The sequence below is a fragment of the Pleurodeles waltl genome, chromosome 7, assembly GCF_031143425.1.
Source record: "Pleurodeles waltl isolate 20211129_DDA chromosome 7, aPleWal1.hap1.20221129, whole genome shotgun sequence".
Lineage (NCBI taxonomy): Eukaryota > Metazoa > Chordata > Amphibia > Caudata > Salamandridae > Pleurodeles > Pleurodeles waltl.
In genome coordinates this window covers 995182605-995198527 of record NC_090446.1, presented here as the reverse complement: position 1 = coordinate 995198527, position 15923 = coordinate 995182605, and the positions used below count along the sequence as shown (strand labels likewise).

Genomic DNA, 15923 nt, shown 5'->3' with positions numbered 1-15923 from the left:
GGCGGGGCAATAGCTTACTATGTTAACGCATTCACTGTGAAAATGTGTGCAACCTGCAGAATACAAATTTCATTCTCAGTAGAACTGATCATGTAGAGACTAGTAGAATGACTGCAGCTGAGAAAAGTAATATAACATTATTTGATTACAGAGCTGGGAGAAAGACAGCAAGCATTATGGTAAAACAATTTTCAGTAAAACATCTTCGTGTGCCCATACTTGGTCACTTATGCCTGCTAGGATGTATGTCCAATGCTCATTCCATGGCTTTATTGGGTAGAGACTGAGCCTTTGCCAATCCGGTTTCCATATTTCAGAGTGGACTGCTACACATGGCATTTCATGATGAGTACAGAATTTAAATAATCATTCTAGTACTTCCATGTCACAAAATAAACATTAGGTATAGTGTCACTGGGTAGGAGTATAGAAAGTCATATTTGGTTTTATTGTAAGTACTAAACAACTTCAGGGTCCCAGAAGTGAGGAAGTAAATTAAACATTGGAACAGACTTGTGTTCAGAATTAAAAATGGTTATATGATCATCTCCATACTTCCTTTTCCCTTTTTCAAGTTTTTCACCATAGGGACAAAGAAGAGACTATGTTAAAGCACATTGTTCAGATGGTCCTACCTTAGAAACGTCAGTCTGTCTAATCAGAGTTTCTGAATCCTCAAATGCATTAAGTAATGCCCATATTTGTCCTTCCCCAGGTAATCCGCTGTATGTTGGGTAATAGAACATATAGTCAATATGTTTTAAACCTCGTGTGCAGGTCTACGGTGATATTCTTGAATCTGCAGAAAGACTTCCAGAATTCACAAGCCTGATAAGTGTGCATTTTAAGTTTTGTGCCTTTCTGTGGCAGGAAGGACATACTTCTAAACCTCTCTGATTAGCTGCCTCAGATAGGTCCTCCCTTTTGAATGTACATTTTTTCTCTACAGGTGCTGGTTCATAGTTTCACCCAGACTTTACTCCAGGAGGCTGCGAGGTCCATTTTGGCTACTGCCACTAACTGGGATGAGATCGAAATTCAGGAAGAGACGGAGTCGGGTGCAATAGTGACCTCGAAAATCAGACTTCCAGTCCAGGTGCGACCCATCACTCGGGTGGCATATTGAACAAAGCATTTCTTTGTGGGGTTGAAAAGTTCATTCTTTGTTGGATGGTCCTGGTTTTGCCAAAACGAGTCCTATTTGGTGTTGCTAAGAAATATCACTTAATGTGTTGATAAGTAACCCCAGAGCTATACCTTTGGCCTTTCAGAAGCTCTCATTTAAAAGAGTAGAATTGTCTTTAGCAGAGTCTTCTTTTATGCTTAGTCTTCGAAGCCCTCCTTTAGCTTGAAGAGTCACTAAGAACCTTTGTGAACTGCCCTAATCCCAGTTGGAAGCAAGGCAGGATTTCTCCACAAAAACCTTGCATTTGGGCAGTATTGCGGTCTTATGCAGCACTTCTTCGCTGAAGGGGCTTTCAGCAGATGATGCACTTGTGACAGCCTGCCAGGCCAAGATTGTACTTGTAACAGCTTGAATGCACTGCTTGTACAGTGGTGGCCTCTATGTAAGTGCTCATAAATTTCTGTAAATGGGTGTTTTCCATCCCTGAAACTTGCAAAAAAGAGAAGGGGGCCGGAGTTCCCTATTTTGATGTAACTTTACAGTTTGCATGGCCATGTTGGATTTCTAACCGAAAAATATTGTTTTTGGAGGGTGGGTGGAGATGGTTAGAAGTGTAGTTTGAACACATTTTCTTATTTTTGATTGAGAAGACTTTTCCTAGAACTGAGCTGAAAGTAATCTTTCTCAAAACGTGAGCACTAGGAAGGGATCCCATGGGTGGATTCTTGGGAATCATGAACTTTTTCACTTTTTAGAACAGTGTCCTATACAGGGCACGCTGCACATTGTCCTGGGGTTTAAGTGCTTCACAGTTGCGGGACAGGTTTCAAAAGTCAAGTCTGAACCAAGTAAGGATCTGTACTAGATTTTTTTTATTTTTAGGAAACTATCAAAAATGGATGGAATTCTTATTCCGTGAGATTTGTAGTGTTTCTGTTGCAAACTTTTAATTTTAGCATTTATTATCACTTAAAGAAGCTGCACATGTCAGCGACCATTTTTTCACTTTAAGCCACACATCTAAAAAAAAAAAATGCCTTAACCTCAGTTTATACACTTTGTATTTAAAGCACTCCATCGCGTAGCTAAGCGTAAATCCAGCCTGTTTGTCATTTTAGAAACCTGTCCTTCAGTAGCCTTTCCCTGATTAAGGTGGAAATTCACTGTACCACTTTAGAAGTAGAGGTTTATTTATTTCAGCTGTTAGTATGCATTTGTGTTTTCACATGAAACCCCAGTTAATTGAGTTTGCATAATGGGAAAGGGCAGTCGAGGATATGACTATGGACATTAAGATTCAGAATAGTTAGGGGAGGGCATTGCATATTCTATTTATCATGGAGCGTAAACAGTGTACTTTATCAGTGCTTGTTGGCAGAGCACAGCGAAAAATAAAGTAAAAAAAAAAAAAAATGGCAGATTGTACTTCACATGTGGTTGCATCGATGCCCATTTTGGAATAATATGTCTTACAAGAGGAAAAACGTAGTACAAATGGCTTCGGGTTCACAAACACATGCCTGGGCATCTATTTTAAAACAGGGTTTCTGAAAGCAAGGTTATTCTGAGATAGCAGCCATTACACAATTGAGTTTCATGCCTTTGGGTGTGCCTTTCAGGTAGCAAAGGGTTATGTCAGTGCTGGGAAGGCAAACTTACTATTCCAACTGCTGTTGTAAAATATTTGGAAGAACTGCACCGTTCCGCAGAATGGCTTAGGAGGCATACATATTTACTATTCTAACAAACTATTTTATGGCAAGCTAAAAATTCTCAAAATATTTTAGAAAAGGCATGAAAAGTTGTAATTTTGCATTGCTGGGAAGTGCTGCCTGGAAATTGTAAGCAGCAGACGGGTACAACTCCTCCTTTCAGAAATACTGTAAACCTGCTTTCCTGCATGGGAGAGAAACAACAAGTGAAAGAAAAGCCATTAAAACACACAAGGATGTTACATTACCAAGGAAGCAATGTTCAAGTGGTGAGCAACGGACTAGTCTAGAGTCCACTCTAATTATTGTATTCCACTCTAATTATTGTATGTACACAGTAGTTCTTCTGACAACAGATAGATGAAGCTGTCTGTATGCAAGACCAAAAAAGGATAGCTTTTTCTTTTCCTGTACTTTTGGTGCACAGCTTTTAAGTAGATAGTGATCAATTTAGCAGAGAGATGCCCTTTAGCCCAATATAAATGTCTCTGCCCAAAATGCTCAACTTTGCTATGCACGTGTTTCTGTGCCCTTTTATGGTCGATGTATATGTTTTTTTGTATTACCTTTCAGTACACCAGAGAACATTCTTAATACTAAGGCTTCCAGTTTGAAATGTAGGCTATAATTGTTCTACACCCAGCTCTTAAGAGGCTTACTCTTTATTACCTTTCAGGGCAGTTTCACAGACCGTGACCTTTCAAATTCTGATCTGGAGTCCTGCTTCAGATTAGTAAGGCCCTGGTCCTTTATTGTAGATGTTGTACAGATGAGCTTTATTTTCCATGGGATGGTAGTGAAAACACCACAAGGAGATCAGAAATTAGGTGGGAACCTCAGATGGCATTGTTTGCTTTGATATGGCTATTGGTTGCCTTGGGAATTGCTTTCAGTGTCATTGCTGATAGTCAGTTAACCTGATGTAGTCTTCAATAATACTTAATGCAATTTAGAAGCTGGCTGACTAGTGTGTATCTGAGGTTGCTGTAACATTCAGTAACCTTATCCAAATGATTACACAAGTTTCAGTGATGGTACAGACTCAGGAATTAATTCATGAAGTGACAAGGAATATAGCAGGCAATATTTGCAAATGTATAAGTGTAAAGGTTCTACTTAACACTTAGCTACCTGCACCTCTAGTATTACTCATTACATAAGAGTTTCACACCTCTGAGCAAAGACTGTGATGACTAACCTCGAAGGCCACACAGTCTTGAACAGGCATCCCTGAAGCACTTAGATTTTAATATCTGTGTCTTGTGGAGACATTCAGTTTTGACGATATTAGCAATTTTGATAAATTGTTTTTTCTCTATCCTTAGCCATCATGGTATGTGCAATCTCTGTTGTTTAATCTTTGTCAAGAGGTCAACCGAGTGGGAGGCCATGCCCTGCCTAAGGTGACACTGCAAGACTTGTTGAGGGGTTGCCTGACCCAGACGATCTCCAGCTACGAGAAGCTCTATAAAGACAAGCCAGACAAGGTGCGTAGTGCTCTTAGCATGGTGGCTAGCAGTTACATATGGCAGCCAACCTGCTTTACCCATATCGCACAATTTGATGGTATTGTGGCCAAAAGATTCTGAATCACATTGCCATGTACTTCAGCCGAATCTTGGCATACTATTTTTCTTTCATATTAGTCTATTAAGTTCATACATTGCAGAATTTACGGGTGTGGGATATGGGGGTTATGATAACATCACAAAGATGGTTGAGTCTAAAAACGCCCTGAAAAGTATGACCACCTTTTTTTGTTATATCTGGGATTAGGTTTTCAAAATGCAGTGTACAGTTTAATTGAGATCACTGTTGTACTGGTCTTGTGTCTGGTATGCAGCTGATCTTATCCATTTAAATGCCATATGCAATGTTTGAGTTTGAAAGGAGTAGGACATTTAAGGTGGTTTTATTATATACATGAACCCATTGCTTGTTGGGACCTGTCTATTTGCAACTAGTCCATCTGTCCATTTCCACTGGTACTTACTTTGTTATGAGAACTTAGTGATACTAAAGTGCTTGGAAATCTCATCTGTTAAATGTGACCAATACTTTCTCCAGAGATTAACTGGCAATCAGAATCACAAGGTATTGAGATAAGATTAAATACAATCATCCACAGGAGGCAGCATGCTTCATCATCAGGTCTGCTCCTGAAATAGTTGGATGCCTGTGCCCAATGTGGGCCCCAAAGGAACTCTTTGAGGTTGAGATGCGTTATTCATTTGTGCTGCTATTCCTTTTTGTGTATGTTTTTTCCCCACCTATTCAAGTGGTGGACATAAGATATTTCAGTATTAGTGAAATAAGACCAAAAAGTGGACTAAGATGTGGCAACAATAGGTTTACCCATCAGTTTGTTGGTATCTCCATCACAAAAATAAAAAAGGCGTTTTACCACACTTCATTGTAGCCGACCTGTTTTTGTATTATTTGTACCTTAACAAGTCTTTTACATTTTTCAGAGCTATTGATCCTAGTCATCCCACGTAGACTGCAATGTTCTGTGTTATGCAGGGTAAGAGAATGTTACTCTTGTTGCCACAGATGTGATCAGGATTGTGACCTGTGAGTTTTGAGAAAGCAATTTATCTTTGGTTGCTTATGCTTTCCAGCACAACTGGGTCTGTGGTGCATGGATTCAGATGAAGGATGTGAATTTATAGTATATATTAATCATTACAAATTTAGAGTGTCTTTCCTCGAGATGAGAGAAAACTCAGTGCTGTCTCAATTATCCATTACAGAGCTCACACTCAACCTAAACCAGGAGCCACAGCACCACCTGCAGAGCCTAAGGATTTTTTTCATGTTTTTCTGCCAGAACGTTACGCACTGCTCTTGTAAGTGTCGTGCCACTACACCCTGATTATCAAACGTCCATGATAGGCCTTCACCCATTCATAAAACCTTTTGTTCCCTCCTGTTGAGGGCAAGGTGCACCTAGTATTCAGAACTTACTATTGAAGAAGAGGCATATAAAATAGATTAATGCTGGTCCTCCTCTTCTCCTAGAACCGACCGCTAAATTTGTACTTTCAAACTTGCCATTATAGTTGGTCGGCGCCTCTTGTGGTACCTCACAATTACCAGATGCTCAATCAAAAACAAGCGCACAGACTGCCTCTGTCTTTAAGGACCAGTGAGCTTTGTGACATGGTGATGTTACCATGTAATCAAGCATGTGCATTTATAGCGTAAATATGTATCGACGAGTATGTTCTCTGTGCATATGCTTTAAGACACTCCTCTCAAATGACAGCTTCTGCTTATAGAGAGGCTGTGAACAGACCAATCCCGGTCAGAATATTTAAGTGACTATAGGTGATGCCCAACTAGTAGTCAAGAGTCTCTGGAAATTCAGTCTGAATTTCTATCAGATTCAGAAACGTTCCAGCGACAGAGCGCTATCTGGCAAGAAATTCCCCCATTGTGAGGATGGGGTGGAAAGGAGGAGGGGAGGGGTTTAGATATTGCAAAGGTCCTGACGCTGAACCTCGGTCACGATGCAGGACCCTGGGTGTCCCCACAGTGTCCTCTCTCTTCCAATGACTATCTCGACCAGGTCTTACTTCTTGCTTATATACATTAAACATTGGTCATGCGGCTGGGATAAATTAAACTAATTTCTAACAAGCAAAATACTCAATATTTTCTTGGCATAGTTATTTCTTTATGAAATTAAATGTATTACTTATATAGGGCAAAGAGAATCACCAATGAGACAAATTGTCCCTGTAACATAAACCGTATAACACAAAAAAAAAAATTGTATCACATCAAACTCCAACATTTACACAAAACAACATAAAGGTAATCATCAGTTCGTTCTGAAAATTGTCCCAATTCATTCTTCTCCTTCGGAGGTAGTGGTACACAACAAACATAAAGGTGCTATCCACTTTTTAGCAATGGTTGTGGTAAAATTACATAAGTAAATGCTAAGTCCAGATCAATTATTTCCTGAGGTTTCTTACACTCTCCATTATACTTCTATGGGATCAATTATATTTTTTACCCAACCCTGCCGAAATCCACATGGCGTCGACGCGTTTCCGCCCATTTAATTTCTAGGCCTCATCAGGACTACAGTGGGACTACAACACCTAAATAAATTGGGAAAGACAAAATAAGTACTCTAAAAACATATCAAACTCTTATGTTAAAACCAACGATTAAATCACCTCCTGCTCGACCTGTGATACGGATGTCAAAACACCTTTCTTCCAATGTGTTTAACCATGCTTGAAGGTTAGTGTTGCCCAACCAGTTTTGTACGGCTGGTAAATCATAGTGAACATGAGAAACACCCTCCTGTATTTCCCAATACTGTGGTCTACAAAGATTTAACTTTAATAGCAAATCCACTCCACTCAAATTATTATCAATATTAATTGTACCTAGGAACAGTTCGTGAATGGTCTCTACTCCTAAAAATCCTGTATAGAAAGGAGAAAATTAGTTAATTGTCTCTCGTGTGTTTAAAACCTTTGTAACTCTCCTAAGTAACCAGAAGTCCCCTACTTTACCTTGTTAAACTAGCTGGAGTCTTTAATGAAATTGAAAATCTATTTGTGCAAGCTCACAACCCTTCCCGTGTGAGCTGCATCCTTAGATCATCTCGTGCCCCTGCCGTTTTGGAGCTGTCCGACTCGCGTACGGCGGTTACAAACTTATCCTGAGTTCAAGGCTTCAGCATCGAAACACGCGAAGTGTCGGCTCAGCAACTTAAAGAACGGAGTGGGCGTGGCAAAGTTAGATTTCTATGGCAGCCATCTTAAAGTGGTTAAAAACCAACACAAACCAGCAGCAAGACTTACAATACAAGGAATTGGCTGCTATTTTTAGTCATTTTAAAGGTTAAAAAAAAGAAGTGTTTTCTCTACTATGTTATTAGATCGTAAAGCTGCATTCAAACTATCAAAACCACTATACATGTATTCCAAGTCAGTGGCCAAGCTCTATTACAAATTTACCTAATATTAAATGTCCCTCTCTGACTGAATACATATAGACGGCAGCACTTTGCCAGTAGATACGAATTTTCACACTCAGGCTGGCACTAAGTAGAGGTGTTTTAAATACCAACTCGGAAACAGGCTACTTAGACTCACTGTTCATATGCCCATCAAATTATTTTAAACAATTGTTAACAACTCTGCTGTAGGATATGCATGGACCCATATTCTAAAAGGACCTTTGGAAATTTGTCTATCAACATATGATCAATATTGTAGGCAAAGACAAGCATGCATCAGCATATTAAATCAGTGTCCACATTTCATCAATATCATTCAACCCCTGTCAAGCTGTTTGATATTTCTCTATCAGTCGTGCTTCCAACCTGAGCAATGTTTTAGTTGTAGGCTGTCCATCCATCTTGGTTTGAACTACGGCCAACACAGTGGATGTCATCTGCTGAATGTTTCATTTCCATATAATGTTCCACCAGTGGTGCTCCTTTCGTTGAACATTTTATTCTTGATCTGTGTTGCAGTATCCGTGTCTTCGCGAAGTTTGACCGATTGTACACCTTTTCACATGGACATGTGACACAATAAATAACATTCTTGGTGTTACAATCTGAAAAATACATTTCAGAATGTACTTTCCCATTTATTGTCACTTCTTTTGAGTCCCATGTGAACCTACAAGTTCTAGTTATCAAACCTACTAGGTTGTGAGATTTGTGGTACAGTTAAAGGATGTCAGAGCCTCATACAGTCTGTTATACGGAAATCTAAGTCTAAGTAGCCTGTTTTCCGAGTTGGTATGTTTTTAGAGTATTTATTTTGTCTTTTCCAATTTATTTAGTTGTTGTAGTCCCACTGTAGTCCTGATGAGGCCTAAAAATTAAATGGGCCGAAACGCGTCGACACCATGTGGATTTCGGAAGGGTGGGGTAAAAAATATAATTGATCCCATAGAAGTATATTGGAGAGTGCAAGAAACCTTAGCAAATAATTGATCTGGACTTAGCACTTACTTACGCAATTTTACCACAACGATTGCTAAAAAGTGGATAACACCTTTATGTTTGTTGTGTACCACTACCTCCGAAGGAGGAGAATGAATTAGGACAATTTTCAGAACGAACTGATGATTACCTTTATGTTGTTTTGTGTAAATGTTGGAGTTTGATGTGATACTAATGGTTTTTTGTGTTATACAGTTTATGTTACAGGGACAATTTGTCTCATTGGTGATTCTCTTTGCCCTATATAAGTAATAAATTAAATGTCATAAAGAAATAACTATGCCAAGAAAATATTGAGTATTTTACTTGTTAGAAATTAGTTTAATTTATCCCAGCCGCATGACCAATGTTTAATGTATATATGTATCCTTACCCAGGTCAGGTAGGGTTTTTGGGTAAACCTCTTTTTTGTTTTTACTTCTTGCTTGGTCACTTTGGCCCCCTCTGATCACCATCTCTCATCTGCACAGAGCTCTGACCCGAAGGGCACAGCAAATTTCCTCACATTGGGTCCTTCTGGCATACTTGTTAATCAGCTTACCACTGCACACAGGCTACAGCCCACTCAGCACAGCAATCTATTCATGGTGGCGCCACCTGGCATACGGGGTCGCCAGTTCCTCAGTGGGCACGGGTGGGGACCCATTTGGCACATCGATGATCACAGCTCACTTCACAGTGGTCCTCCTCGGGCATGCAAAGTTTGCTGGCTTTACCCTGGACGCAGCCAGCCATCTCCTCATGTCTCACTAAGAGATTATACTCACCAGGATTCCCCACTGGCTCCTGCTCCCTCCAACACTTTCTGCTTTCTCACAGGGCACAGTCATCTTGGCAAGCAGGCATGAGCTGGTGCTCCCGGACAGGTGGACTCGGATCCCTTACTGATGCCCCCTCACCTCGCTGGGAGTCAAGCAGGCAAGTCTTGCAGATCTTCTCCTCGCACAGTCCGGACTGGATGCTTGACAATTAGCAGTTTTTTGGGGCTCAAGCTCTCTTTCCTATAGTCCTTGTATTCTATTTCCAAACACCAAATATGATTAAGTCTCGTCTGAGTCTTTGAGGTTTATGTTGAAGGTCTACTTAGTTTGAAAGTGCCCACCCCTCTGCTCTCTGTTCCTCCTGAAAGCAGCCTATCACAGCAAGACCAACTCCAAATCCAATAGCCCTGCATCACAGGGCAGGGGAAATAACTAGAGTCCACAGCTGGATGTCAGACACAATGATGTGTATTCTATATGATTCTCTTATCAGCCCCATCTCTATCTTGAGATGTGCCCAGGCCCCTTCCTTGTGACCTCTCTTTGACGTGCAGTGGGGGGAACCTGGCTCTCCTTCTCCAGTGCGTTCCACCCAGCTTACAGGAATGTAGCAATACACAAATCTTTCAGGGGGGATTCCTATTCCTCCTCATGTTTCATCAGCCCGTGTCTTCCAAAATGGAACCCAGAGTCTTCCATGTATTGTACCATTCCCAGGCACACATACATCCAGCACATGCATAAAGCATACACACACTGCACAGCATTACATCCTTCATGTATTGTACCACTGACAGTCACACATACAGAGCACATGTATATAACATACACACACCACAGTACTGCATTATCCCTTTATTGTACTCTTCACAAGCACACATACATCCGCCACTTATACATCAAACATGCACTGTGCAGCAGGCACTACACACTAAACCGATGTAGGTCAAGGCTGAGTTAAGTACACAGCAGCAGAACTTTAAATGAGTGAGCCTGTATTCCTCACTCCAGTGACACAGGTGAATAAGAACTTGTTCACTCTTACTGATCATTACATGGTATGCTGCACCGCTTTTGTGCTGCTTAACTCCTAGTAAAGGCAATAGCAACAAGACCATGATACAGGCCTATGTCATAGCGGTCATGTATAATCCGTCTTTGAAAAAAAAATTGGCATTAGAGATCTAGTCAGAGTTGGGGCATTCAGAGCAGGGTTGCATGTCCATTGTCATGAGGAGGACTTTTTCAACCCAAAAGTGGGACAAAGGACCAGGGAGTTAACAAAAAGACAAAGAGTCTGATTACGACTTTGGCGGAGGGGATTACTCCGTCGCAAATGTGACGGATATCCCGCCTGCCGTAATACGAGTTCCCTCGGATATAATGGACACGTAACTCGGCGGGCGGGATATCTGTCACATTTGGTACAGAGTAATCCCCTCCGCCAAAGACATAATCAGGCCCAAAGTCTCTAGTTTGAGTGACTTATGGTCACAGTGTCAGACATGTAAAGTGATGGAGATCCCACAAGCCAAGATATCTCATATTGTCCTCATAGTCCACTTAGGTTTACTTGCCCACAAGTTAAATGTAAAGAGGGCCCGGGGACACAAAGGAGGACAGTTGCATGAAAGTGAGGGAAAACAGTTGTTTTTGTTTTTTGTTTTTGTTGTTGTTTTTTTTTTTTTTTTTCCTTTTTTATTTGATGTTAAGGATTAAGCTTGTTGGGAGAGGGATCTGTTCAACGGCTGCATACCTGCAGTTTCATAGAATTCCATTGTTGCTGTACCATCATTGCATAGCCCTTCCTCAAGCAATGTCTATGGTCTCTGGACAGGGAAGGCGGGCAGTCCGGGACTGTTGAGGGTGCATCAAAGTCAAATCTACAGATATAAGGTAGATAGACAGATAATCCTCCCGGCAGGATGTAGTCCTCAGCACAAGTCATGTATACAAGTTCAAGAAAAAACACTTGTTTCTGTACTAGGACATAGGGTTATGTGTACGTGCTTCTTTGGGTATGATGGCTCGGCTTTAATCCAGGAGTATGCTGCTTTCAAAAAGAGTTGGCCAACCTATATGTGACACAAATTACTTCCCATTGTGAAAGAAAGTGTGAGTGAGGGTTGATTTCAACTCCAGGTCAGGCCACCCTAAAACATGATTTTTTTTCTGAGACATAACTTGTAAGGAAGAGCAAATGCAAAATAGTTTTTCCTGAGGAGGACGGTTACATAAACCACTGACCCTTCAAGGAGGTACCATAGCAAACTATCCACAGCAGAGATGCACACAGATAAATGGAAGGGGTTGTCCAGTAGTGGTTGAAAACAGTCACTACAACTACCCCTCATTGTTGATTTCATGCATGCATATATCTATCCTTGCTTCATCTTTCCTTTCTCTCCTTCATACCTAGGGGGAAGAGGAAAAAGCTGTACCTCATTGTTCAAATCATTTTGCCACGATCAGTCAGTCATCCATATTCTGCTAGGGAGGTTACGCCCGTGGCATTTTATGGCTAACGCTAAGTTGGACTCTGGTTTACAGACCACAAGTGAAAAAACACTGCAACAGGGTAAACCTATGTGCAATGAGGGAATAGCAAAAACGTACACAGTGGTACAAATGCAACAGGAAACTCTGCGCCTTTGGTCTTATACTTGTGCACAGGTCAACATTGACTCCATACACCTTACTGGCACTTTGCTGTACTTTCACATTTCTATGATTAGGTAATACATTTTGTGGCCTTCATTTTGTGAACTGTAAGCTGTGGAGATATCTTTCTGGACACTGACCTTTTCCTAATAATAATTTGTGAAATACAAATCTTTTGGTAGCAGTGGTAAGAAAAACTCTGCACCGCCCCAAACACAGGGTTAGTTTATTGTCACTGAGTGACGTAAGGAGTGCTTATCAGTTAAAGACACTGTGCTATCAATATAGCGTACAGAGTATGTGGGAGAAACCCCTCACGTAGCTAAATAATACAAGTTAAACCCGAAGCACAAACACAGTCTTGTTTGGTGAATTCACCGACTAAGTCCATTTATTTTTGGTTATGAAACATTTAGAACTTAAAATGAAGGATTAAAACCATAGGAAGAAGGCCGCCAACACATGTTTTGTTTTGCAGACAACTTTTTCAAAGCTGCAAAGTTCAATAATTAGACATATCAGTTTGGTAATCCAGTAAGTCTCCAGTTTCTTCTGTGTCTGAACTCTGTCATGAAAATGTCGATCCGGTTGCAAACACCCTGACACTGTCGGAACTATAAACCATTGTGAGTGAACACTTTGTCAAGTACGAGTGAAATCATCTCAGTTAAGGTGTTAGAATGTTCAAACATTGTGGCATGTCCTAAGGAGAGAAAATACCGTACGGCTTGTAGGCCCCATGTTTTAAGAATGGATGTGTATAGGGAACAGATGTCCAATGTAACAAACCAACATTCAGCTGTCCGAGCAAAATCTATACGTTGCTTTAAGAGATCCTTGGTATCTCGCACAAAGGAGGGGAGATTACATACAAGGGGTTGGGGATAAATATGAATATATTCTGAAATGTGCTCTGTGGACGAGCCTATTTCTGAGATAATAGGTCTTCATGGTGGGAACTATCCCTGTTTATGGATTTTAGGTAGTATGTAGATGCACTGGGGTGGTCTAGGGTGTTGGTTGAACGTGTACCTATATTCCAAATCTGTAATTAGACATATATCCCTCCACCCCGTAAGTTTAGGATCCAGTAGATGGGTGTTGTCTTCTAAAAGGTTATTTTCCATGCTTTTAGAAGCTATCAAGTCTGAAAGTTGCCTGCTGACCTCCTTGGTACAGTCATCCTTATTCTTGATGCCTATATTGCCCCCTTTGCCCACTTCCTTATTAATGATGTCAGGTATACATGGCAAATGTATTAAAGCCTTTCTTTCTCCAACCAATAGTAAAATTACTGAAACTCTCTTGCCCCTGGTTGATCTGGATCCTCCCAAGCATAAAGATCATTGGTGTATCTCTGGCCTTTCACTCTTCGACTATGGGCAGTGCCAATGGCATTAAGCAACTGTGTAGTTGCTGCATTATCCACAGACTTACACATTTATTGCATTTGCCACATACGCCAAAATCTGATGAATGATTTGGAAATTTAAAACAAACAAAAAAATAATCTGCTTCTGGCTCAACAGGTTCAAACTTTCCTAAAGAAACGCACCATAGGTGGTCTGGAGCACCGGGAGACACTCTGCAAAGATTAATTTATCACCTTAAGTTTGTTATTGCTGCATTCCGGGTTTATATGGTTCCAATGAGGCAAACGTTTGCCCAAACACAGTTAGTGTCCTGAGAGACTGCACTAAGAACAGGCTTGCGTCTGCAGCATGAAAAAGATCCTTACATACTTCAAAGTAATTTAAATTGGGCGAAATAAGGACTCTTTTGTAATGAAAATGTTGTACATAATTTTTACCCAAAATCAGATGACATCACAGGTAGCTTTTTTTTATTTTATTTGTATTAATTTTTTTATTTTTAAAGAAACCTTTATAAGTTGAATCACTTCAGATGCCTTTTTATATCAAAGTGTATTAAAAAACAAAAGCAGCGAGCTACCAGTGCCAGAAGATGTTCTGCATAATGCAGCATGCTTTGTGTTTATGCTGATTAATGTAAAGCCCGCCCCCCACATCTGCATAATTTGGTCAGCAGCTGCAGTGCAACACAAGGACGTCAGCAGATGGCTCGTCGACTAGATGTGCTGGCACCCTTAAAATGTGCAAATCAGTTGTGCTAGTAACAGTAAAGGAATACATGATATCTATGAACAACTAAGCAAAAGCACATGCTTAGCCCCCCAAGGGGTCGATCAAGCAGAATGGCCTGCTTTAGACTTTAGGTGAAACAACAATCGCCTATATAACACTAACCGTAGTGGGATCACAAATATGTGTACATTTTTATAAGGTTTTCAAACTGAAGACAATGCATTTAAATTGGGTTGGAGTACACAATCACCACAGCCATGCAAATAAAAAAGTCTGGGGTTCCTCTACTGAGCTCATTAGGTCGAGAACAGCCCAGAGCAGTGGTTCCCAGCCTGTGGTCCGCGGACCCCTAGGGGACCGTGACACATTCCCGGGGGTCCGCAGATCTTGGCTGGCAGGAAGGCACTTCTCCACCTAGTGTCTCTGACAAACACGTGCATGTGTGTTTTTATATTTATTACTTCCTTTCTTCAGCAGGTTTAAAAGCACTGCGAATATCTTTGTACAGTGAAAATAAAAGCATCAAGATAACTCTAGTGATTAATGTACCTGCTGGAGAGGAATGAGAGTTTTGGACAGTGGCATTTTGACTCCGAGGTAGCGCAGATGGTTAATATACCTGCTGCAAAGGATGTGCATCATGCAAAGAACAGTATTTTATATGGATGGCACAGTGAGTTACTGCTTTTGTCACAGAGATTCTTTTGTTACTGTACAGTTCATAATCGTAATCTAGCACAGTGATCTATGAGCTGCCATTACGGAGCCGCATGCCAACTGCATGGCACAAATTAGAAAGTTGTCTTTTCCCAGTCTTTCATTTTCCTTATGCTGCTAAAAAAGGTTTGCTTGTGTAGAAATACATTCTTATTATTAAGGACAACGCTCACCACAGTGGTGTGTTCTGAATCCTGAATTTGTGCTTCTCCAGACCCAGCCCTCTTAGAAAATGCGTACCAGTGTGGATGACATGTGAATCCCACACCTTGTAGTCCCCTGTAAAGTGCTCCGACACCCTGCACTGGTATGAAGGGTACTATTAAACAAATTATTTAAATGTGACAGAGAGTATGGGGAGAGATGAGAGCCCTTTATGGTTTACTTCCTTTCCCCACCACATATTTATGTGAAATAGCTGTCTTAGTTCTTATGTACCTAAAAAATAAAAACAGAAATCGCCCCGGAAATAATTACAGAAATCTCCCCAGAGGATTCACCTTTCCTAAATAAAACTAAACATTGAAAAGTTAGTCGCCGAGATGCAGCACCAACCTTCCCAATAAAATGTTTCAATTTTTGCATATTTCTTCAATATATAAGAATTATGGTCCCCATTACAACTTTGGCAGTAAGTACCGCCTACCGCCGTGGCGAAGGCCACCAAAAGACCGTAGTCGCGGCTAACATCAGTCCACCATGTTATGACAACAGCTCGATTTCCGCCACAAGAAGGGTGGAAATCCGGCTGTGACCATGCTGGCGGATGATGTTAAGGTGGTCCTACTACCACCAGCAGTGCCATGACAGTAGACGGCTTCCAGCCATATTATGAAAAATAATATGGCCTGGGGTGTG

At 40.8% G+C, this 15923-nt stretch overlaps 1 protein-coding gene across 4 annotated transcripts in view; it reads left to right on the top strand.

Moving 5' to 3' along the window:
- The window catches only part of COG1 (component of oligomeric golgi complex 1), a 132687-nt gene that overhangs the window by 70284 nt on the left and 46480 nt on the right, over nt 1-15923 (top strand). For 2 of the 4 annotated variants that reach the window (XM_069199820.1, XM_069199821.1), the window contains exons 8-9: nt 950-1096; nt 4164-4325. In XM_069199820.1, coding sequence (XP_069055921.1) covers nt 950-1096; nt 4164-4325 — 309 coding nt within the window. The remainder of the gene's footprint in view (nt 1-949; nt 1097-4163; nt 4326-15923) is intronic. The other 2 variants (XM_069199822.1, XM_069199823.1) reach the window with 2 other exon arrangements.